The sequence below is a fragment of the Opisthorchis viverrini genome (assembly GCF_000715545.1).
Source record: "Opisthorchis viverrini unplaced genomic scaffold opera_v5_82, whole genome shotgun sequence".
Classification (NCBI taxonomy): domain Eukaryota; kingdom Metazoa; phylum Platyhelminthes; class Trematoda; order Opisthorchiida; family Opisthorchiidae; genus Opisthorchis; species Opisthorchis viverrini.
In genome coordinates this window covers 762,291-786,529 of record NW_008751738.1, presented here as the reverse complement: position 1 = coordinate 786,529, position 24,239 = coordinate 762,291, and the positions used below count along the sequence as shown (strand labels likewise).

Below are 24,239 nucleotides of genomic sequence, written 5' to 3'. Positions count from 1 at the left end.
ATTCAGTTGCAGACACAGATTTAAACTCACAGTCTTTGGCTAATGATTTCAGTTTTTGTACGAACTGATCGATATCTTGTCCACTCTCCTGCTTGTAGGTCTGTAGCAGGTAGCGTGCATATATATGACATTTTTCGGACGAACATATAATTTCCGTAGCGTGTCGATTGCAGATTCATAGTCGGTGCGATCAGCAATGTGATCGTATACTAACGGATTCACAAAGTGGATGAGAGTTTCAAGTTTGTCGGGTTTAGAAGATTCGACAGTTTTCAGATAGGTTTCGAAGGTACGAAACCAGTGATTCCAGCGTTTTGCTGCATCTGCGGAGTTTGGGTCAGCGTCGAAGAACCGAGGTCGTAGTTGTGGGTCCATTGTGTTCTTAGACAAGTAAACTGAGACGTTCAGAATGAGTCCGAGAAAGAGTTAGAACAGAGTCCAGGTTTTCGAGGATAACCAACGTTTTACTTGTCTATGAACAACCGTACATGAGCTGAAATGTACATACGAAGGTTCAATACGAGTCTATGTGGTAAGCCTAAGAATAAGCACACAAAAATCATGACAGCCAGCCAGTGTCTTATGTAAGCATCAAACAGGAACAGATGATACAGACATTGCTCTCATCTGGTTCGGTGAGGTTGGATTTGAAGCCTGCGGAACTAGCGTGATTCCTGCTCAACAATGTGGTGGACAACCACTGGATAACAACAAACTCAAATATCTTGCAAGTGTGTTATTAATGAGCTGGTAAGTTGGAGTGGAAGTTGTGGAAGTTGTGGAGCGTTTTACATATCTTGGAAGTTGCATTAGTTCTGACTGTAGTGTGACAGATGAGGTGAATGCACGAATCTGCAAGGCTCGGGCCGCGTTTGCTAACTTGAGACACCTAAGGCGTCAAAAGGATGTTTCCCTGAATCTGAAGGGATGTGTGTATCAAGCTACAGTACGGGCTGTTTTGTTGTATGGCTGCGAGACTTGGCCTATTCGAGTAGCGGAACTGAGACGTCTTCAGGTGTTCGACAATCGTTGTCTCAGAACCATAGCTCGTGTGGGTTGGTGTCGGCGAATCCGTAACGAGGCAGTTAGGAAGCGTGTTTTCGGTTGTGTAATGGGTACTTCCATCGAAGAATGTGTCCAGCACCAGAAGCTGCGTTGGTTGGGACATGTGTTACGTATGCCGAANATCAAGCTACAGTGAGCTATTTTGTTGCGTGGCTGTGAGACTTGGCCTGTTCGGGCTGCGGAACTGAGACGTCTTCAGGTGTTCGATCGACAATCGTTGTCTCAGGGCCATGGCTCGCGTGGGTTGTGTCGGCGAATCCGTAACGAGGCAATTAGAAAGCGAGTTTTCGGTTGTGCAAAGGGTATTTCCATTGAAGAATGTGTCCAGCACCAGAAGCTGCGTTGGTTGGGACATGTATTGCGTACGCCCAACCATTAGTCGCTAAAGATAGTGCTGTTTTCCATGCATAATTCAGAGTGGTGAAAGCAGATAATTGGCCAATCCTTGACCTGGCAGAGGCCCTGTCTAGGCTTGGGCAACCTGGCAGCCCTCGTGCTTCCTTCGGGTGGCATGGCAGCTAGGCACCGGAAGGGTGCTACAGCTGAACGCTTTTTTCTTTTTTCCTGGCAAAGGGGTATGAAAGAAATCACGAAACGTTTGGGTACTGTCGGTGCTACTCGCCTTTCAGGATGGGGACCGCGTGATCCTCCCTGCATCTGGTTGGAGACGCTGCAAGATATGGCTGCCAACCGATGTCAGTGGCAATCTTGCAGTCAGTTTCTATCCAGCTTGCCTGAATGAGTGTTCGGAGGTGTAGGCATCTCGGAATGATTGTAGTGAGCTTGCACTAAGTCCCTTTCCCGTTCACCTTTATTATTTTCTTCACAATAAGACTTTCAAATAAATCATGGTGGTACGGCAGTAAAGCATCGGTGTTGAACACGGATGTCGTGCTTTCGATAATGATGATGCGGCGAGAACAAATGTGATAAATCGGAACTTCGTCAGTGAATAATCCTCAGCAGTTTTTTTCTACTTTTCGGCACCGTTGCATTGTGGAGCTGATGGCTATAGTGGTTAGTGCGCGAAATAACTGCTTGGGCAAACTGGCAGTGTTTCAGTCCTCGTGGCATGGCAGCTAGGCAGCGAAAGGTTGCTACAGCTGAACGACTGCTATTTACTACTACTGTTCACCTCCATCAGTGAATGGTGGTGTGCCTGCGCGATACATAATAATCGACCTCTTCAAAAATCGCTTGTTGATATGGAGTTTTGTCAGCATTGGTTACACCAGTTTTTCAAAGCGACGATCGGGTTGTAACCGATTGCTGTAACTGAGTTTACGACAAGCCACTTGCGGAGTGTATCAGCCTTTTTGAGAACCGGAAATTGTCTCCGCTTGGGTTCTGAGTGGTGGCAGTGGTCTTAGGCGATGCAGGATTGCAAACAAACAACCTTGCTACCGTATTGTCTCTTGAGGAGTTTGGTTGTACAGGAATGTTTTTCATTACTATTTGCTCAGACACCGTCAGTTAAACGGAATCAGTCGGAGGGGGGCTTCTCTATTTTTTACTTGTACGCTTATTTTAAATAACGTATCGCTTCCAGTCGCATGTCCCCCCCGGATAATTTCTTCCTCGACGCATCATAATCACACATTTTTTTTACTCACATTCAACTTTGGTATCAGAGTCTAGGACATACTCTGTTTTAAGTATCTTGATCCACTCGTGGATTGGATATTAGCACAGCGAAATTTATGGAGTCTGAATTTCTTGATCGTGTGATGTCTTTGATCACTTCGGTTCATACTGTGGTTCGTTGAACCCTTGTTTGTGGCCGCTTTCTTCGAGGTTTTCCGGTCATCCCAAGCATGCTTTATTACGACGGTGGTATTACCGAATGATAGTTATGGAATGCGAATGACCGATATTATCAGTTGTAAACAATTGAGCTGAAATTGGCCTGAAATACCATGTGCTGTCTCACCACCTTTTCAGTTAGTGTTTTGGAAAGCCCACTACATGTTCAGTTTGAACTGACTCATGTCGCTTCCAAGATGAATATCGAATGAGAAATCCAAGCTGTTGACTAGTAAAAGATTAATCTGATCTGATTTGTTGTGCACTAAAACTCCTTAGCATTCTCTCCTAAAGTTACTCAACGGCGTCCACTTCTCTGGAGTAACTGCCAGTGGTCGCTGTAGAGCGGTATTACTGGGTAGGGTTTATTTGGACCTGAGTGATTGACTGCGTTACTGATCAGGGAGGTCTTTGGGTTGGATACTAATTAAAATACACTTGGGCCCTGGTTTTGATCGTTTTCAATACATCGCTTGGTCGCCGTTTGCCGAATGACCCAGGCATCGTCACAAGCAACCAGAAAACAGTTTATTTTCGCTTTGAGGCATCTTCAATGGATCCACAATACTGATTTACTCAGCAATCATGAGTCTCGTTAAAGGATCACTCATGGGGAATTTTTACAGGTGTACAAGGTAACTCGCCAGTCCAGTCGAAAAACTGCTTAATATATCTAACAAAGCATCTTATGCTCGCTTTCCATGCCGTATACATTCTAGAGGAGTAAAGTAACATTGCTACTCCCCGCGGTACAGAAAAATTCCTATGATAATGATGTCTCAGAGAGCGATGTCGCGTTTATACGGAATTTATACGTAAGTTAGGGTAGTGGGAATCGAGGGTTGCTTCCTCTGTTTCAAGATGTCTGCGTTTTCAGCTTTTTAGCTTACCATTTTTTCTTTTCTCGCCGGACCTGTATCCTAAAACAATGTAAGTTCCTGATCAGACATTAGTCCAAATGAGATTGTTCTGCAGTTAGAAGGCAATTATCACTATTCCGCTGTATTTTTTCCATTCATTTCGAACACGTTTTTTCATAATACGATCAAATCATTCACCCATTCCGTTGGCTTGGGGTAAAATGTGGATGTATGGATTGCAAGAGTACCCCAGACGCATCGGTGGCCAGGGCTTGACCAGTTGTTGCTCTATCCAGGATGCTGAATAGTATCTCCTTGCACTCACGGAAAACACTTGCTGCCATTTCGTTCATTTGGTTGGATTTTTGTAGTCCTTATATTCATCATGTGCCGCGACTGCTCTTGGTAATGATATATCAATTTCCTTACGCGCACATTGGTATAGGATCAAAAATGAGCTTTCCGCGTGAGTAGTGGACCCTTCATCCATATTGCCTGGGGATGGAATGTGGCTGACAAGTCATTTGGTCATTTGGAATCATGATAATTTTTCATCTCATTTTGCACCGCCCGCAGAATGTCTGTTTTTTTTTGTTCACACGTGCTTCGTCAAACGCTTCTCCGTTGCTGCAGGAGCGTACGTTGGCTGACGGTGATGCAAACCATACGCAAATCCTGTGTCAGCATACTATCCGCTATATGCCACCAGTTCCTTATTTCCATGAGTTCGTTCGCTGCACCGGAAGTGTCTTCAAGATTGGCTCCCCGCTACGAGCGTCCTTGTTCCGCCAAACCAAGTTTTCTTCATGCTGTTCACCAAAGTGTGCTTGTTAATTTGAGTTGCTTTGCGGGTACTACCTACACCTGTTATGAGGCATCTAGTTTTTCGCTCCTGCCGTCAAGATATATGATATTGAAACTGTACCCCTGAATTTAATGCACCAAATGTGTCAACCGTCTCCGTATGCGTTTCGTAGCCAGAGACCAGGTTAACGGTTTTCGCTCCGTGAGGACATCTTACTCAGTCACCAGCAAGCAGTTTTGATGCTCGCCCAAAGCCCGTATATTCGCTATCTACTCTCCCGCTTTCATTTATTCCTTGAGTTTGTCCTATTGTTTCGTTGTAGACAGTGAATACAGAACCTAAACGTAACATTGGTCTTTCGGGTTGAAAGGCCTGGTGATGCTTACGGTCCCCTGGGCTTTGTTTCTTGCTTATCGCAGAAACCTTGAGGCTTCAGTAGCTAGACCCTTTCGATTCGGTTCAGCTATGTTTCCTGTGGTCTGGTTTGAAGTTTGGTTCTCGTTTACTATCAAGCACTTGCCCGTTAGCATGACTTTCGCCTGCAGGTATATTCATTGGACTGTCTTCTTTAAGTTCTTGAGTGTCAAGATCGCTTGTCAAGATCAGCTTGATAGAACCGGCTTGAATTATAACATTACGTCTGTCCAACACAGTTCCGTCAACTATACTTCCTGCGCACTTACGTATCAGGGACTACTTATAAAACTGTCTGTTCTGCCCGTTATTGAAGCCCGTGCGTTTCATTGATGATGGCATTGCCGTCTCTGTAACCTGCACATTTAACTCGCAAAGTCGTAAAACGAGTCCTATCTTTTCTAAGGAGGCCACAGCAACTGCGGTTGGCGATCACCTCGAAATCAGCTATGTATCGACGTCCCTATCGGCGGATAGCCTGGGTCTGGACAGCTGTACATTCAACCAGTCCGGTGACAATACCAAACCATTCAAATTGTTAGATGTTTATTTAAGCATACAACCGGTTTTCACATACGACCGTTTATGTAGTGTCTGGAGAAAGGACCTCCTTGACCACCTTTTCACTGCGTACACGGGCGCGGAAGTCAGTAGACATCTTTTTTTCTGTGAGCCGATCTTTACCGTGAGTGGTTTGATCGAAAACCTCGTTGTCTGATGACTGTGATCTATTCGATAGGTCCCTGTTATTCGACCGACCAGAGTAGGTGTTCCGAAGCCTGTCCACACTTCGATTCATTTCATTACTTTCTAATGTTTTCTCTATAAAGACTGAGTCAAAACTGGGTAGTTGGGTTCGGTTGAATTCACATATATCGATCAAACTGGTGAAGGCAGAACAAAGGTGTTTTTTCTGACATCATTTGGTTTTTACTGGTCTGACCCGGTGCCCAGGTAATCGATATCTGGGGACTATCGTGATACAAATCACCAAGCTGCCTAACCTCCCAGAGACTGTTAAGGGTCAGGTTTCTTCAAAGTGGTTAGCCAATCGCCCTGCAAATAAATTTTTCACAAAAAGCACCACCGATACCTGTGTACTTTTGGCCAGCTGAGATAATGTGGGAAATCCAAAGCCTTCCCCATCTCCAGGACCTCTGCGTTTTCTGAGGGACAGCGTTCTGTCATATGGCTCAGTGGCTAGAGCCCGACTTTACTGACTGGAAGGTCTGTGGTACGAACCCGACTTCTCGACTTCTCCTTTTAAGGCTTGAGTAATCTGGCAATATCCCAGCCCTCCTGCTTCCTTTGGGTGGAATGGCAGCTAGGCACCGAAACGACATTACGACTGAATGATCATTTGTTATTATCATTGTTATTATCAGACGCAGTTGAAGTGACACTGTTTGAGGTATCACCCAGACATTTTTTCAAAGCGTGCTGAAGCTGGCGTTCAGCTGTAACGCCCTTTCTGTGCCTAGCTGCCATGCTACCCGAAGGAAGCATGAGGGCTGGGATACTGCCAGGTCGCCCAAACCTAGACAGGAGAATTCGAGACGCAGAGGCCGGGTTCGAACCACGGACCTTCTGGTCAATAAATTTGTGCTCTAACGCTGAGCTATCTTTGGCATAAACCAGTGGAAACACGTTTTTACAACGTTTCTTGATAGGACTGTGATTAGGAGGGTTCTTAATCTTTGTTACGCGCACTTCATCTTTTTTCTTACCTTGGTTGGTTTGTTTCGTGTACTATCCAATTGGCTTCAGAGTCTGTTTTTTTAACTGTATCCCTATTCATATCCGGATTATATTCCGACAGGTACTCTCCCTTGGGTTATCCTGCGTTCTCAGTCGCTCTGTAGATCACCTGCACTTTCGTTCACTTAAGTAGGTGGGGAAATATTACCAGAAAACGATTTTGTCGTGAGGAATACTTCGCGTGCTGTTTCCGTGTGTTGTGGGGGTTATTGTGCCGTCAAATTTTTGATGCCTGGTGTTGGATTTTGTTCACGGACTTTCTGTTTTGCTTTCGGTACAGAATGAATGCCAGTGTCGCAGGATCGCTGGAGAACAGGATTACTCCCGGACAGTTGGCGAAGCGCGGGATTCTCACCACCACTACACAGGGTTTTTCGCCCAATGACCATCAACTTCACACGAATCACATCGCGAATGACCAACCTGATACGTGTTCTATTTCGTCTGTGGATGTGGTTGGCTCGAATGATTTGAAATTCATGGATGACAGCACTTCATCTTCCTCCTCACTGTCTTCTTCGTTATCGGGTACGCTCGACGCTGCATCCGATTGTTCTGCTGCAGGTTCTCGACAGTCTGATAGGATGGTTCATACCCCATCACCGTTGATAAACGGTAATTCCCAGAAGCATATCCCAGTGGTTGCGAACTCAGTCATCATCTCTGCTTCCGGTCCAAGCACCAACGTCTCTCACATCAGTCCCATTCCTAGTTGTGCTCCTGTCATCTCCCGTAGATCTGCACCAGTGGAGGGTTTATCTTCATTACCCTTACCACCGATTTCTCGCTTAAGCGACCGATCTACGTCCAAGGCATCTCGGATACCAGTTCCCACTCGAACGGGTCTTCCTAAACCGGTGTTGTTGCCTCCTCTTCGATATACTCACCCATCTCCTTCACAGTCCCCATCCAGACAACCACCAGAGCCGAAAAATGGCATACTCAATACTGACTCAGCCAGGGTTTTGTCAAACCAACTGGACTCCGGTGCTCTAGATTCCCGGTTACCTGGCTCGGTGTCGCGAAATTCTACCTCACCGGAGCCACCACTCTCAGGGGATTCCTTTTCTCCAGTGAGTCACTCTTTTGTTCTATCGTGCGTGTAAACGACCGTACCTTTGAATCTACGGCAACGGCTGTAGGTTCGTTAGTTATCATACAATCTGTGGCCACCATTTAGTGGATAGTGTTTTATCCTATTGTGACGACCAATCATGCACAACAACATCGCGTTTGAGCTATCATAGTAAGGCCTAAAAGCACAGTGTGTCTCCCTAAGTTCATCTAGAACGCGCTGCGGTTAATAAACAATGGACAAGTGGAACGCTGCTTGTAGCCTGCGATCCACATAGGGACTGGAAATACGCGAGATTCTCTCCAGTAAATATGAGTGATGGAAACCCGATAGGGATTCATGGTTCTTAGGAGAAAGTTGGACGTTTTTCAACATAATGTCCAGTTCTGTATCGACGTGCCTTGATCAAGAAACATACAGTTCAGAAATGGACTCATAGTGTGATCACTGTAATCTCTATGCTGGTCACTGTTTTCAGGTTCATGCGCATCGCATTCCTTTAGTCTGTGACAGAGGAGCTATGAAAGCGGCTCTGTGTAGGGAATCATTGTCATGGTGCTTATTTCGTAGCTATTGCCGGTTCGAATATGATGGCTTCCATCGTGAACCAGGTACTCTGCTTATCATGTTTTATTAAATGGTCCAACCAGGTTCTCACTTGCATATGTCTGTCTCCTAGTTACTACTAACCTACATAATTTATCCCCCAGTTGATTTGCATGCAGGTAGTAGCATATTTTTCTCTTGGCACTTTCCACTTTGATTGCTCTCTTTCCACCCATTGCTAGCATATTTATATTGCACGCCTACTATGTCGTCCAAGTGACACTTAGGGATGCTAAGAAGCGATTGGGAAATCCCAGCTGTGATCAAATCGGTTGGTAGCTTGTTCGCTAACACCTTAATAATTTCGAGCCCTAATCTATGTTGGAGAAAATTGTTGTGTTCCACTCAACACCCGATCAATGGTTTCTCGCACACCTATTCCCCGTTGGTGATAATCCAACGGCTGTCTCATCCATCATTCGTAGGACTCAAAGTTACGGTTTCTTGCGCGGAGTCTGACCATTATGTGCGTGGTCCATACTGGAGCGATCAGAGCCTACTGATACTTTGGCAGTACTATTCTACAAGGGTGTGGTCCTTGTAATGATCTACATTAGGCTATTTGCGTTATGAGGAAAGGCGGTCGATAACAGTACCATGTTGATTGCTGCTCCACTGATAGCGGCACAATAAAAAGTACTGAGGGTGCATAGCTCTGTAGGTTGAGTGGTCCACAGTCGACGTTTTGCTCAGTAGTTCATTTGTGGACACCATGTACATCAGATTCCTCTGTTTAGGCCGGATGATGAAAGCGTAGGACTGAATTGTTAACAGCCACGGATTCAGCTGTAGTTTTTTCGGTTTGACTTTTTGCGCCCAACAGTTATCCTTCCAACCTCAGTAAAACGAAATGAAGCCGACCCCATTTCGCAGATAGTGTCACCAACGCATCCGCCACAGGTGTTTCGGGTTTGCATGATTTTTATTCGCCCTCGTAAAAAAGTGCTTCTGGAACTGCGGATTTTTCGGGTTTTCTTGGAAAATTACGGGCGAATATATGGGAAATGTAGCTGTCGTTAATTTCAAGCTGCAGCGCTCTACCTGTCCTTTTCAGTATTCTTCCCAATCACCAACTAAATCCCTCTAAAAGCACGCGATCGTTATCATCCGTTAGCTCCTCGTAATAAAATGGTGTCCTCTTCTCGATGCAGATCTGTGTTGTTGATCTGCATCCGAATTGTTCTTTCCGATCACATTGCGAAGTCGTCACATCAGACGGGACCGTATTGCTCCCTCATTCATGGTCATGTACAAAATTAGACTATCTCAGAGAATCGATTGCCTAGCAACGGCATCATGTAGGCTGATGCATGGCTGTGCATGCACACATTCGTTTGCACGCCATCTGGATGCGTACCCATAGGTGTTTACCTGTGTGCCTTAGCCGCAGAATTTAGCTGCTACATCAGACAGTGTGTGTGTGTGCGCACGTTTATCGCTGTGCCGGTTATGCCAGGCGCTTACGCACGCTCACAACACATGCACGCTCTACGTCCATATGGGGTTTTTTAATCGCGTACTGTTGTACGCTGCCGTTTGGGCCCGTGGATAAACATATTAGTCGTGTACAGTTGTGGTTCCTACGGGGTCCCGCTGCCCCCTCCCTAATATAATCTTATCGGTCGATCACTCATGTATGTACCAGAAAGACTACTTTGAATGCTGTCCTTTGCTTGCTAACGTGCTTATCTCTTGTAAACTGAGTAACTCGTCATTTATAGCAGTTTATAGTAATGGATTGGTGACCGGAAAATGTGAATAAAAAATTCCAGTGGACTGAAATTAGACAAAAATGTTTTTGTAAACACCATGTGACGCATGGAATACACTTCTAATTAGGATCGAAACCCGTTTATTTCGTTATTCGTTCTAACTCGTCACTCTTCACAACCTCAAACTGCATACCTGTAGTTTTCTTGACCGGCGATTCGCCGCATTTCGGATGGAAATAGATATTTTGGCCCGGCACATGTTTTGTTCAGCACCCCATTCAGACGTTCAGAGATTCTCCTTTGTCAGTGCTGTTGTTGCTTGCATGACTTGCGTTGGGCAATAGGTAACATGCTTACCTCTGTGGACAGGTATGCGGGTTCAGCTATTTTCTGTCATTCTCCTTATCGGAAACTGTTAATGTTGGAGGATCCAGCCTACTATAAGTTTTTCCTGGACAGTCAAGTGCGGCCCTCAACTGAAGGATCATCTTAGCAACTTTGCTTGCAATAGGACCATCGCAGGAAATTGGACCATATCATACCCCAGCATACCTCAGTGGCTTACTGAACTGTACAAAGAGATGACGAAGCAGCATCCAACCGGACCTTTCAACAAAAAGGGGAATGATAAACACTATCACTCGGTCCTCCAAGTTGAGGGTGGAATAATTTGCAACTTTTCCAACCATAATTGAACTAGTCTGGTGTGGTCACTTACCACATTCAGGCAATTAACTAATCCTTGATGCTCGCAGGTATGTTAACCAACGTACGTCGCCTATCAGAAGATATCCTAGTGGGCTAATTACTGGGCGATTGTGTGACCTGTGAATCCCGGGATATCATTTATCCGGATTCCACAGACCATCTAGTCATACGTTTGTGCCTTTTTACTTTGGTAGACAAAGTTGACCGCTCTGGTTGCTTAGTCGCTTGTGTCATCACCTGATTGATGGTCGTGAGGATGATGAACCCTTTTTCAGTACTGTCTGAAGTGGGACAGTCGGATGATTCTGAGAGCCGAAGATCAGGTTGCTCGTGACCAGTATTTCAGACCATCGGTGAGTGGTACGGAGCTAACTAGTAGTCCCTCGCTACAGCTTTTAGACCTCACCCCAGTGGCTTTACAAATATTGATTTGTCTTAGGCTCCTCGTCATGGATAGGGCATCAGTGTCATCGCCCGCCATACAGTTACTGTAACCAAGTAGGTTTATTTAAGTTCAATTAAGTATGTAGATTATGCGCTTTTATTGAGCCACAGGAAGTGATCTCTCAGTATCTAACCTCATAACGGGAAGAGGATAGAAATTTCTGTTTCATAAAAATGGTCAAAGGGATCTAAATGGGAAGGCGCTGTTGGACGGTATCATACGACTGGCCCTGGCAGCCAGGTTGCCGGATAAAGTAGGAACTGAAGTTTTGTTATGATGGCTGGAACATTGGCCTAGGCAATGCCGCTGGTAAAATTCAAAAGGATCACAATCAGAGCGCTTACTATGTTTGCCGCAAACACTTCTTAGTGCTGAACTGTTGTCGTTTGGACTTATGATCTATTTCAAAAGGATCACAATCAGAGCGCTTACTATGTTTGCCGCAAACACTTCTTAGTGCTGAACTGTTGTCGTTTGGACTTATGATCTATTTCAAAAGGATCACAATCAGAGCGCTTACTATGTTTGCCGCAAACACTTCTTAGTGCTGAACTGTTGTCGTTTGGACTTATGATCTATCTTAGCAGTGCTGCTACTTTTGGGATAAGGTTAGTTTGTGTGGCGTACCTTGACAGGCTGGTTGCCGTAGACCTCAAAACCAACATTTATGCTAAGGAACTCTTCTGCCCCGTCAATTATGCCAAATATGCTCTTCCAGCTTTAACTTGGCCAAAAGCTCTCGATTCTTTGTTGCTAGCATAGCTGATGCTTTCTCCTCTAGATTGAGGCTAGATATGGGGTGATCTTATGGTTATTTGGTGGAATACGTTGCCTGATTGATCACTCCTAATCTGTTGGTTTAAAAAAACGATATAGACTATTCTAGAGGGATGACCGTTATCCAAATCACTGAACGTATGAGTAGCCTCCAGCAATGATCAAGCGATTGCGTTATAGACTAACGGGTCGGAGAACGAAAATCTAACAGCTGAATCTAATATGGTAACCCGCTGTGTGGAAGTGCAGACTTGCACTCATAGTCGTGACAGTGGGCGAGTGCTGTTGCAGTTACTCGGTCTGGAGTAGCAAAACGTCGGCAAGAAAGTGGGAATAAATGAGGATTTTACCAGTTCTAGGTGGCCGTGGGATTTGTAGAGTTTAGATTCACATCACTCCCCGTTTGGACAGTCTTCGTCCTGTCCAGATGCATTTATTCTGGTGAGTCTGTACCAAAGAGGCAATGTACTCGAATTTCGCGCTCGCCAGAGCTCCTCAGCGGTGTATTTCCTTAGCTGTGCCGGGATTCGTACTCCAGACATACGAGGCGGCCGTATTGCCACTAATTCACCAGCGCATGCTGGGTTATCAAGTCTGAACAGGCGTGAACAGATGTTCACTCTTGAGTGATGTGATTGGTTTGTCGGGCGATTCGAACGTCACTCCAGGGTGGGCGTGTCCGCCTGTTCATGCGTGATAATTTTGGTGAGTTCAGTGTGCGCGGTTGAACTAACGATAACACGCCCCTCGCATGTCTGACGTTCGGAATCCAAACCTCGCCACAACTGAGAATATGTACTACTAATAAGCCTTGATGAGCGCGAAATTCAGGTCTGTTTGCCCAATTTTGTCTGGACTCACCAGAATAATTGCTCCAGGACAAAAGAAGGCCGTTCAAATGATGTTTATATGAATTTACCAGTTAACAAAACGTGAAAAGTGCAGCAAATAATGACATCAGGAATAACGGTTTCTACTACTGGATGTCTGAACAGAGAGGTAGGGTTTGGAGGGGTTAGTTGAAGGCTGATCGCGCGAACATGTCAATACCACCTGGATTACCAGACAAGCTGTTATATTGAGACAAACATCATATGATGTGTATGCTATTTCATTAGTCTGAAATCATATCTTTCCATTTGGACAAAAAGAATCAATCTAGACTGGACGATTGGAACAGGATCCTCTAAATTCGTTCCCGATTCGACAAATGTTAACTTTTCACAAGAAATGTCATTTTCTAGGTTCGTCCGTGGAATTCTTGGGAAGCCACGCTCTAAGGTGTTACTGTGATTGGGCGCTTGCAAAAAAACGCGATTTCGAAAACAGTCTGTTTTATGTAGAGGTGTTTGCTTGCATTTTTGAAAAACTGTTGGTGTTGCTTTCGAGGACTGATTTCACTCGCCAAACCGAAGTAAAAGGAAAAAACCTACGTACTGTACTCATTTACCAATCTTTGTGTTTTAGTCACAGGAATGTAGGAACACATTTTATTTCGCCTTATCGCTTTGTGTGGCGAAAAAAATAAACTTGATGTTCCTCGGGACACGAGATAGCTCAACGGTTAGTGCGCCAAATTACTGACCGATAGGTTCGTGCTTCGAACTCAGAATATCGACCGCTCCTATCTATTCCCGGGCAACTAGCATTATCTTAACCGTCGAGTCTCCTTCATCTTGCATGACAGCTATGCCCCGAAAGATTGTTACAGCTGAACGGTTAATATTTGTACAGGATACGACCAGTGTTATCCAATTCGCTAGGTTGCGTGTAATAGGCTGCTTTGCACTTAAGCTTGCCGCACTTGATGAACTAAAAAAAACTTCTTTCACAACGCTGCGACGGGAATCCGTCGGTAAACTGAAAGGGAACTGGCTTTTAACCTTCATGTTTCAATATATCTGAAGGTGGTTTTTTTCGTTTTCACAGTCAACATGCAGATCGTTTTTTCAGTATGGGAGTGTGTCCATTGTTTGGATATGTTATCTCCATAATGGGACCTGTCGTGTTTTGATTGGCTTGTGCCTAATCACTTATAAACTTGATTGAAAATCGATCTATGTTAGGAATGGGGGGGTTTGTCGATCAAGAGCAGCTTGGAATACATATCGTCTGAGAGCGGACGCTGATTGGAACCAGGCTTTCCAATATGCATACCCGTTATCATCTTACCCCATAGGGGGTGTAGGTGTGGAGTTTGTAAACCGAACTACTGTAGTCCTTCCCTTGCTCTTAGTTGCGTGTGTTTATCCGCCACTTAATTCAAGGAGTCGTTAATGTTTCACTGCCGACTAGATTGTATTTATTATTGTTGCATCTGTTCAAAAACAGCAAAATACGAACTGTTCATCGCGTTGCACCTGTCAGTTTATCATCTCTTTGACTGTAAAACTGTTTCCACAATGGAGTTATATGTTTCGTCTTACAATTATAGTATGAATTCGTGTTCCACTTGTTTTGTATGTTTCATCTCAACTACATGTGGCTTTGTATTTTATCCCGTTCACCTGAAGTCGGTGGAGTTATCTAAAATGGATCTAATGGGAAAAATGGGCCACTCTTTTATCGGTTATCAAAGTATGTTCAAAAAACTTCGGATGGCTTAAATGTGCTTAGTTATTCTGAAAATTGAGATTCGTAAGAGTAGTATTTGTACCCTACGTTCGGAAAACGCGAACGATCTAGGTACACAATCTGGCTCGTAGCTGTTTGATCCCATCGCATACGAGTATACTGCTGAACTGTACTGTTCACTTGTTCAGCCCAAGATTCAACCTCTAGCTACCTAAGAAGCCCATCAAATGGTTGCGCAACACAGCTGCTATAAGCTATTACCAGTTTCTCTGAGGTTACTATTTAAGGCGTGGCATCCACCGTCAACCCATTCGTAGGTTCCCTCCACGGTGACACGTTTTTAGGTTGATTTCCATGCTCCTGGGGAACCGGAAAATATTGTGCTTAGACTACCCGGGTGCTCCGCAATTATGGTCACAGGGATGCTAAATTTGTCAGTCGCATCATGTTCCAAATGAACACTGTTCATCTGGATTGCGATACGTTCAGCTATGGTTCCTGCTTATGGGCCCCGAGCAACCGTAATCCGTTCCGCTCATGGCAGGAAACAGTCTCAATGGGAAGTAGATGCGATATTTGACTGTCGCTTTCCGTATGTACCATAAAACAATTTGCCTTTAAAAAAGGGTCAAACTGTTACTTTCGCTACTGGGGCACCGAAACTTTCCAGTTCACCAAGTAGTTCTTAATTATGTTCGTTTCTTTGTAATCGGCATGTATTTTTCAACTCCCAGTTTCTCCTTGGAAATTCTTCACGCCGTTAGTTCCTCACTACTTTTTCCCTCTTGGTAACCTTTCGCACTCTTCTATGGTGTCTCAGGATTATTTTTCGTATGACTGTTAAGCTGGATCACAATATAACGGATGCTTTCATTTATTTCATGCCTAAATACCACTAGAATCGTATCACCTAATTTCCTTTTCTAAAGATGCGGTGAGTCGCCTTAGGGTACTCACATTGTTCACATTATCAACTCGTCTACATCACCAGAAATTGATTCAACCATCTCTTAATTTCCAAATATTATTTCCTACCCTCACCATCCCAGTATGAATGCTTGAAATTTATCTCGGGATTTTCTCCTTTAAATTTATTTAAGTTGTACTGCGAAATGATTTATGTGTGAAATTCCGCCTTCATTTTTTTATGTTGGCTTGAAGTGTTCACCGAAAAGGGCAACTTGGCTTTCACACAATATGCTAAAAACACGCCAGGAGCGCATTATTCCGTTGGATTTTGACGTCACTATGTGACTCTTTGATAGTGTTTACATAGCTTCCGTTGGACCACTCTCTCAGCCACACGCAAAGTAGCACCATACGAGCGGGTTGCTCAGCTTGAAGCAAGCAAATATTTAGAGTTCGAACTATGCTTTACTTCAGAGTTTCGGTACTTGGCTCAACATAGGTGAGCAGAAGTATTCTGTCTGGTTCGACTAAATGAAGACCCTTTTAAAAAACCTGAGTGACTGGACTTTCCAATTTACTTGATGTCTGTCTGCGGACACTGTCTATTATTTGGGTTATTTTTCCGAAACGCTACGCCCATTAATTGCAAATGAGCCAACCTAAACAAAGGTGCAGAGCTACCGAAAGGGAGGTTTTCAACCAGCCAACGAAATTCAACTGAATCAAGAGGCAACGCAACATAAGCTCTAAGTGGATTACGTGCAATCCAGAGACAACCAATCGTGTTAGACATGGTAAGCTTCAAATTACGTACAATCCAAAGACAACCAATCGTGTTAGACATGGTAAGCTGCAAGTGAAGTTGGTATGGCTGGTACCCAAAGCAACTGTGGGATCTATCGGAGCCACAGAAGACGCCCGTCTTTTGTCATCTGACTGTCCTCCTTCATACTGGGGTCTCGTTTACCAGAGACCCAGGAAGGATAGAGACAACCTCAGTGACGGTCCTACGGTTCACTTCGCCGAATCTGTAATTGTGCTCCGAACTGTGTGCTACCGAATATTGTTCAACTGTGTCCTGGGCTTTGCAGCGGCTTACACACTTTCAAAGACAAACGTACCCAGTTCGTAACGTCAAAGTCGACAAATAATTGATTGTACCTTTGTATTTCATGTGAAGTAGGCTTGAGGCAAACGCATACTACACTAAACAATTTAGAGGGAGCTAAGGTGGGAAAACCTAACAAAGAATACCTACCAGGAACCCCATATCTAACTTGGCTCATACGTTTTGTCTTTGATCTGTATGTAGCCAAAATTGAAATACTGCGTCCTTAAACTAGCTCACGTGTTGAATGTGTGAGTAGGTTGTGAAGGGTTCATATTAAATATCCTCGCTTCTGATTGTGATGGAATGGCTTTGATGGTAGCCAGTTTACCGTACTGTTTGAATATCGCCTGGTGAGATGCAGTGAACTACCAGCAAGACTAATCGTTTCATTCTAAGCTGTGTGATACTGAAATTGTGGGACTTCCATTCCAATATACCCCGTTTTGTTCTTCATGATTTTCCGCTCCTTTGTTGCCCAAGACGAATTGTTGTTACTGTATCGCTAAAACTTGTTGGGGCGAGCTCGAAGGGGCTCGGTGCTTAAGGTGCAAAACTACAGACTGGAAGGTCCGTGGTTCGAACGCAACCTCTGCATCCCAACTGCTCCTGTCTAAGCTTGGGCAGCCTAGCATCATCTCGGCCCTCGTGCTTACTTCGGGTGGTACGGCAACTAGACACCGAAATGGCAATACAGCAGAACGACTATTATTTATTATTGTCGGACACGACCTACTTCAATTTGTGCGTTAGTTTATTCTCTTAATTGTTCTTATCCCTGCCCACAGCAAAATTTTGTTCTTATTGTATGCAGAACTCTTGTCATAGCTTTCTGTGCAGGAAAATCAGTTACCGTCTGCTCCTAGCAGCGCGTAATTGCTGCTGTGCTTTAATTATTTTCGGTTGATAGATCCGTCCGCTTCCGAAAACGAGTATGACTCTATACCGTCTTTCTTGTTATCCCCATGTTCGAGCACTGGTGATATGTTGTCGCATTGCGGTATGCTCTGTCACTCGTTTTCTGTGTACAAACTGCTCAGGTACTACCAGATTAAAGCTTGTTTCGGTAGGCTAGCATTCACTTATGTAGTCTTTTCTTCGCACTATGAATTTCCTTCGGTAGTCCGGCTGTTCTCGAATGCAGCTTCAGAGTCTCCTACGAACTGACACACATGCGGATTGTCTGATAGGGTGATTTCTCGATAAAGGTTTGTTGTTGCTGTTTCAGCGAATATCACAATTTCGGTCAGGCCTCCAGTTTTAGGCCTCTTCGATCACATACACGGCACACCGAAATCGTGCCCTTTGATCGCACAGCTTTCTTAGTAAACCCGGTGTTAAGCCCAAGGGAAGTGTGAGAAATTGAACATTCGCCATTGACACACATCGTCATCTGTCTTTCTCTTTAGTGAAAACTTTTGCTGCATATCTCATAGTAACATTGTAGTCGGAATGAACACGGAAAGGACTGAGTAAAAGGTATGTGAATCGCCAATAATTGAAACTCTAAGAGGGCTGGACAGTTCTATGAACGAATTATGCGCTACACTCCCGGCCCCTTCTCTGTTGGGTAAAGTGGCTTTTGCCACCATTTGCACAATAAACTGCGGTCTACTAGGCTGTGGAGAGACCTTAACGAATCCTTCTTGTAGTTGAACTCAAGAGATTGACTTATATATACAGTAATTGTGACAATTGAGTCAGTTCAACATAACGTTTGCGCGATCCACCAAAACGATCTGAGAGCCGGTTGGAGTATGGTTACAGTCTGTGTACCTGTTCTAGCATGGTCCCCATGAGTGATTTTGTACCCAGACGCGTGGTGTCCACTGGTGAACAAGGGAAGGAGAGTACAAGGTAACACTTCGACAGAAGTTGTTACTTGACATAAGTAGTTTATTGTGTTATTGCATTCGGAGTAGAACTTCCCTATTAACCTTTCTGTTCGCCCTGACAGAGTTTCGACCTCGTGGCTAATCGTCGTTTAGTTCCAACCCACCAATCTGGAAACTCACCCATAGCCAAAATCTCCACATCTTTCATGTGCGCTGTTTCGGTGGCCGGTTCAGCCAGTGATAGGATTCATTCTTCAGGAACCGTGAACAGTAATGAACATCTGCTTGTGTTCCAGGTTTCTTCTGTATGTTTGGAACGCAACACCGAGTCACGCGTCACATAGTCTGGAAGTAACTGTTATACGGTTGATAAAAGCAGATTCAGCAGTCTCGCTTGGTGCAGTATCGAACCCAGCTTGCTTGGCTACCATCTAGTAGGAACTCGCCTATAGTAAGTGCGCTTATTAGCACTGGACAATTGATTAATTAGGACTACTGTATTGAAGTCTTGAAGCTTACTCACAGAGAGACAATGTTAATCGATTTTAGCAGTCCATTGTTTAGGCCGGTACGGCTTGCCTACCGAGTTGCCTTAACAACCGAACAGTATGAACTACAACCTTGAAAAACTGAGTATTTGGTTGTCATTTGGTTGACATTTAGCTTCGGCATTGTTAGAAATTTCCCTCCTTGGTTGTGGAATTCACCGGAGGAACAAATTTGATAGTCGGATGAATGCGTGGTTGGGTAGAGAGGATTATCTTATGAATTTCTAGAGCAGAATACAGAAAATTATTGTTGGCCAGTTTGTATGCATCCCACTGCTCTCCTATCAATTAGGTGTCAGACAACGGGACTTACTGATAGCCGTGATTTCTGTGTCGGTAGATTGCATCCCGTTTGTCTGATTTGGTAGAGGTTAGCTTTGGGGTTTCCGAGCGGTCCCTTTGAAGAAGCACACCCGCAAGGCAACGGTATGAACTTAAGGGATGTCGACCCCCTGGGGCCAGTGACTATCGATGCGGTCCTTACTCGCTGTTGACACCAAATGTGTCGTCTTACGCTAGGTTGATGCGTATCGGTTTATGGTGTTGTCCTCTTTATCATTAGACCGTAGAACCTGGATAGTCGACGTTTTCGGGTTTTTGTCCGACTTTGCCTGCACAAATCATCTGGAACCGTGGACAGACCGAAACTGTTTGAAGAGCTGAGTAATTTGAATGCATTCTGATTCAACACCAATTCTGATGGCTTAGCCACTTGAAACTAACATCCCAAAATAAATTGTTTGTGGTCGGATAAAGGATGGAATTTACAGCCGTAGACGTCTTGAGTTCTTCTATTTAGACGGTGGCTAGGTAATTTGGAAAACCGCAACTTTCACGTCAGATCTTTCGGAAACCTGACACTTGACATGCGGAACGGCTGTTCACGCAGGCACAAACTGCTTTGAGACACCGTGTATTTCTTGCCAAACAAGGAGACGGTGCGGTGCGGTCATTTTTATTGGCTGTTTTCCAGTTTCCTGCCTGAACCTGAACACATCCCAGTGTTCTGTTGTTCAGTGATCTCATCGATTGGTATTTATGTTTATAACCTGCAAACACGTGATTCGTCTCACTACCAATAGCACCAAATCAAGAAAACTAGGTTTGATTTGACCGCACAACACAAATCTTGGAGGAATATTTTGGAGACTTTGGCGACTTTTCACTGTACACTAATCTGAGGTTCAACTTTACCTGCACATGTTTTTGAGCAACATTTGACGTTAGCAGAATGTTGTTCAGCCTATAGAAGACCATGAAGAATCTAAAATATCACACACCTCTGAATCCGACCTCTGAGCTTCCCCCGGTGTCTAACATGAAACGTAACCTTGCGAATGCAGGTTTAACAAACAAATCAAGACTAGAATCGTCCTTCCTTGCATACAGTTGTGTTTTTCTTCGACAGAGCTCATGGATCTGCAGGGCAGATCAACAAATATAACTGACTGATTTCGCGCCATGAAAAGTAATCACATTGATCACAGGTTGTTAAATGACATGGACTGCTGGATGCTATTTCTAGGGAGAATGACTGGGAAGTCGTACGCTAACGTTTTCAACCGAGCCAAATTCCAAGTCGTCACACCTCTTGGTTTCCCTGTGTGCCGTTATTTTTCCCCATGTCTAACACGCGTATATGTGTAACATCCTCCAATCGACTCGGATAAATTATTGTTTCCACTAGCACCACATGGCCGAATGGTGACCATAACCAGCACCACCGAATCAATCACCATACACCTAGACCACTATACTCAAGAGCAGTGCTCTTGTGGAGTGTGACCCCTCGTTTGTAGTAGTTTCACACCCACTCCACTATTTTTCTGGATTCTATGTTTGTTACAACAGGTTTGGTCATTGGTTGGTTGGCACCTGAAGTGGTTGACAAGAATTCAACATTTGAATACTCTAAATGGAAAAGAAGGAAGGGTGTCGAAGGGTATTGAGTTGTTTTTGCCCGTGATCCGCATCTTATAGTTGGACCCGTTAATTAGTCAACATGGTCTTGTTTGTACTTCATCTACCAATTGTTTCGACTTTACTCACAGTCTTGTGTGAATGATTGTCATCCAGAGTCGTGATCTTCAAACACTACAGACTTGCGTTAGCTGTGTTAATGTCAGTGAAGAGAGAATCTCGGTTTTTAGGCCAACAGCCTCGACACTTACTGGGGTAGGGGAATTACGTTGGCTCCTCATGATGTGCTCAGAAACTCTATATTTTTAGCTGTTAAGTGCCACGTGTAAAACTAGATGTAACCAATATTTTCGTCCGGGATGGGAATTCACAAACATGAACTACTGAATATCGGTTTCGAAGCTATACTAGTAGCATAGTGCCGTCCGCGTACTCTGCGCTGCTGAAATCCCCATTCTTCTTTGAACTCCATAGGTTGATTGATTGCTTCTTACTTGGTCATTTTGATTCCATGGTCCAAGTTAGAGTTCGGATGCCTGGGGCTCTGAGCAGTACCTATCTCGGAGGGGACCGTGGAATGCACACCCTATGGTGCGCGACTTGTTTTTCCACGTAGTCAGAAGTCCCCCTTTACTTGAGCTGACTGTGAGTGCCTGCACAAGTAACTCGGGTTGAAAGAGCAAGACAGTTCCCCCATACGATCGTTATTTACGTGATTCGGATTGGACTCAGAGTGTTTGGTGTCACACTTGCCCTCTGATTGGGTATCCGACCATCCACCAAAATGTTCGTTGCCAGTCTGGTTGTTGCCATTTGCTAACTTGCCGTAACCATTCTCCTTCTGGCCGATGATTTTCCATAATGGATGGTGTATTTCGCTCAACACCATATCAATTTCAAAGCTTCCAAAGCTCAACTAGAACACTGACCTTGCTGTCAACTGCCAAAAAATTTAACGATGTCCTTGTTTGGCGAATTGGACGGGTACTTGAGACCGCATCGACCAAGGCTTGCTTCGTACCATTAACAGTAGTTTTGTCTACAATAACTCTTCAGTTTCGTCGTACTCCTTGTCTGCAATGCACGCACCCAGCTATACGTACAGCTGCACGTGACCACGTCTATTCCAAGTTCGCCAAGCCTGACACTGCATCTGGCGCAATCCCATGGCGGCCACCTTCCTCTTGCCAGACACGCGAAATCACGATTTGCCGGACAGTCAAGTTGACCGGTGTTGGTCATGTCTAGTTACTGTGGTTCAGTCAACTGATGGCTGGATGTCGTCGAGGTACACGTCCGTAAACACGTTGGACAGACGCGAACGCACACGCCGAATCACTGGCTTTTTGAAATCACTGATCTAGTTTGTTCGTTATTACGTGCAGTGAATTTCCTTTGCTTTCATTAATTGAAAGGTTACGTCTGTTTTAGAAATGGGAGGCTACGCAAATCGGCTGTGAATGACTCAAAGGGCGTGATCTCCACCCATGTGAAATCGCAAAATTATCTAGATAGTACCCGTTGTCACATATACTTTCTTCGTATGTGTGCAGTTGTAACTTTATTCGACTTAATCGATTTCTGTCTGTATCTTTCACCGCACTGCACGTGTGTAAGAAAAGCTCATCACATGGGTGTCTTTCGAAAGGATCCTTTTTTGACTTGTTGTGTGTTTTGCGCCAACAAATCTCTTTTTCGGGGAACACCCAGTGTTGATCCTGTAATTGTCTTCACTGAAGTGGAGCCCTCATATACCTTTTGCTAGAAAATTCTGCTTGTCTTCGCATGGGACAGTTACTCGACGTGCAGTTCGTTCTTTTTTGTCTTTCTTCATTTAAAACTGCTTAAAAAAACTGTTCATCTGTGACGCCCTTTCGGTGCCTAGCTGCCATGCTACCCGAGGGAAGCACGAGTGCTGGTATACCGCCAGGTTGCCCAAGCCCAGACAGGAAAAGTTGAGGGGCATAGGTCGGGTTCAAACCGCGAACCTTCCGGTTAGTAAATCCGCGCTCTAACCACCTGAGACATCTTGCCACCTTTCTTCATCTGGGCTGGAGTTATTTGATACAGGGTCTTGTCGGACCCTGTCGGTACTCTCTTACTATTCTGAGTAATTTGTTGTTGATACTAGGACTTATCGGTTGTGTAGGCTTTTGTGAAAAATTAGATTTATGCAGTTTTGTCTGCACTGAATCTGACGTGGAATCGAACCAGGGTGCGGTTCTTAGTGTGAGTTTGGACGCCTCGTCCCTGCTCGGTGAATATGTGCACACAATATGGGAACATCTGTTTACGGAATCAAGCATCCGATTTCCCTCTCATGAAAAAAAACTACTACTCAGTCCCCGATTTTCCGTCAAAACTGTGTTCTGCTTGAATTCAAATTGAATTCAAATTCACATGGCCTTCATCCAGTTATTTTATTTACCCTCCCTCAGGTTACTAATGCCACAGATCCAAGTAATCAGCTGCTCAATGGAACCCAATCAGGTTTTAGTGAGCTCAATGGGACGGAAGAGGAGGACGAAGATGAGGTAGCGGCCGTATATCCCGAAGCTATTCGGCTGTCACCGAAAACTCTAAACTACCGACGTCGACTCACCAACTCGCCAGAATCCGCGACCCCTCCACGATCTTGTGCTTCTAACGGATTTGCTTACACCTCCGATTTGGACCAAGATTCAAATAGGTTACATGACATGTTTGTGCGACTGTCTGATTCTGAGTCCGACAACGAATCTATCGCTGAGTCGATTTACCACCAACCCCCGAAAGCTGCGGATAGGGGAGCAGCGTCCCGGTTGGCGAAGCGCTTGTTTAATCTCGATGGTTTTCGTGTTACCGATGTGGCGAAGCACTTAGGGAAGCGGTATGTCATATTTTTGTTCGACCCCATACTGTCCATTTCGTTTTTGGTTGACTGACATGTCTGCTAAGGGGCTCTTGTTTGGTGATTTTTTTCCTCGCTTTAGCCTCAATGTTAAATGATCGACAGTCACGCACTACTTCCTTTCTATCTCCCGTACGTGTCCACTTCGCGTGTCTTTCGGCCCGCAGAAGATTCATTGCGTTAAAAGGCTAGAAAAAAGAAGTATGAATTAAGAAGTGATAGCAAGTGGAGCAACAAGAACTACACCAATTTCGATCCCGGGCCGTATCCGCTAAAGACGAGCCACTTCTTACCTCAAAGCCAGGAAGTCGAGTCGACCTAACCAAGGCCATGTCTGCTGTTATCTCAGTTTCGTTGGTCAATCCCCACTACACTTCCTGTACTGCGGGCCTCACCCTGTGAACGCTATCCGGGGGTTGTTGCCATA

The 24,239-nt window shown here is 44.7% G+C and overlaps 3 protein-coding genes across 3 annotated transcripts in view; 1 reads left to right on the top strand and 2 right to left on the bottom strand.

Annotated features, from left to right (window-relative positions):
* The window catches only part of T265_04768 (hypothetical protein), a gene marked incomplete at both ends in the record, with an annotated part of 64,066 nt that overhangs the window by 7,971 nt on the left and 31,856 nt on the right, over nucleotides 1-24,239 (top strand). The window contains 2 exons of the mRNA XM_009169593.1: nucleotides 6,986-7,778; nucleotides 23,361-23,791. Of these exons, the coding sequence (XP_009167857.1) occupies nucleotides 6,987-7,778; nucleotides 23,361-23,791 (1,223 nt within the window). The remainder of the gene's footprint in view (nucleotides 1-6,985; nucleotides 7,779-23,360; nucleotides 23,792-24,239) is intronic.
* T265_04770 (hypothetical protein) lies at nucleotides 5,531-5,746 on the bottom strand (the record flags this gene model as incomplete). The annotated part of the gene is made up of 1 exon (XM_009169595.1): nucleotides 5,531-5,746. One exon carries the CDS (start codon nucleotides 5,744-5,746, stop codon nucleotides 5,531-5,533), a length of 216 nt encoding a protein of 71 aa, XP_009167859.1.
* On the bottom strand, nucleotides 22,767-24,144 carry T265_04769 (hypothetical protein; the record flags this gene model as incomplete). The annotated part of the gene is made up of 3 exons (XM_009169594.1): nucleotides 22,767-22,958; nucleotides 23,848-24,000; nucleotides 24,106-24,144. The coding sequence occupies 3 exons, from the start codon at nucleotides 24,142-24,144 to the stop codon at nucleotides 22,767-22,769; spliced, it is 384 nt and encodes a 127-aa protein (XP_009167858.1).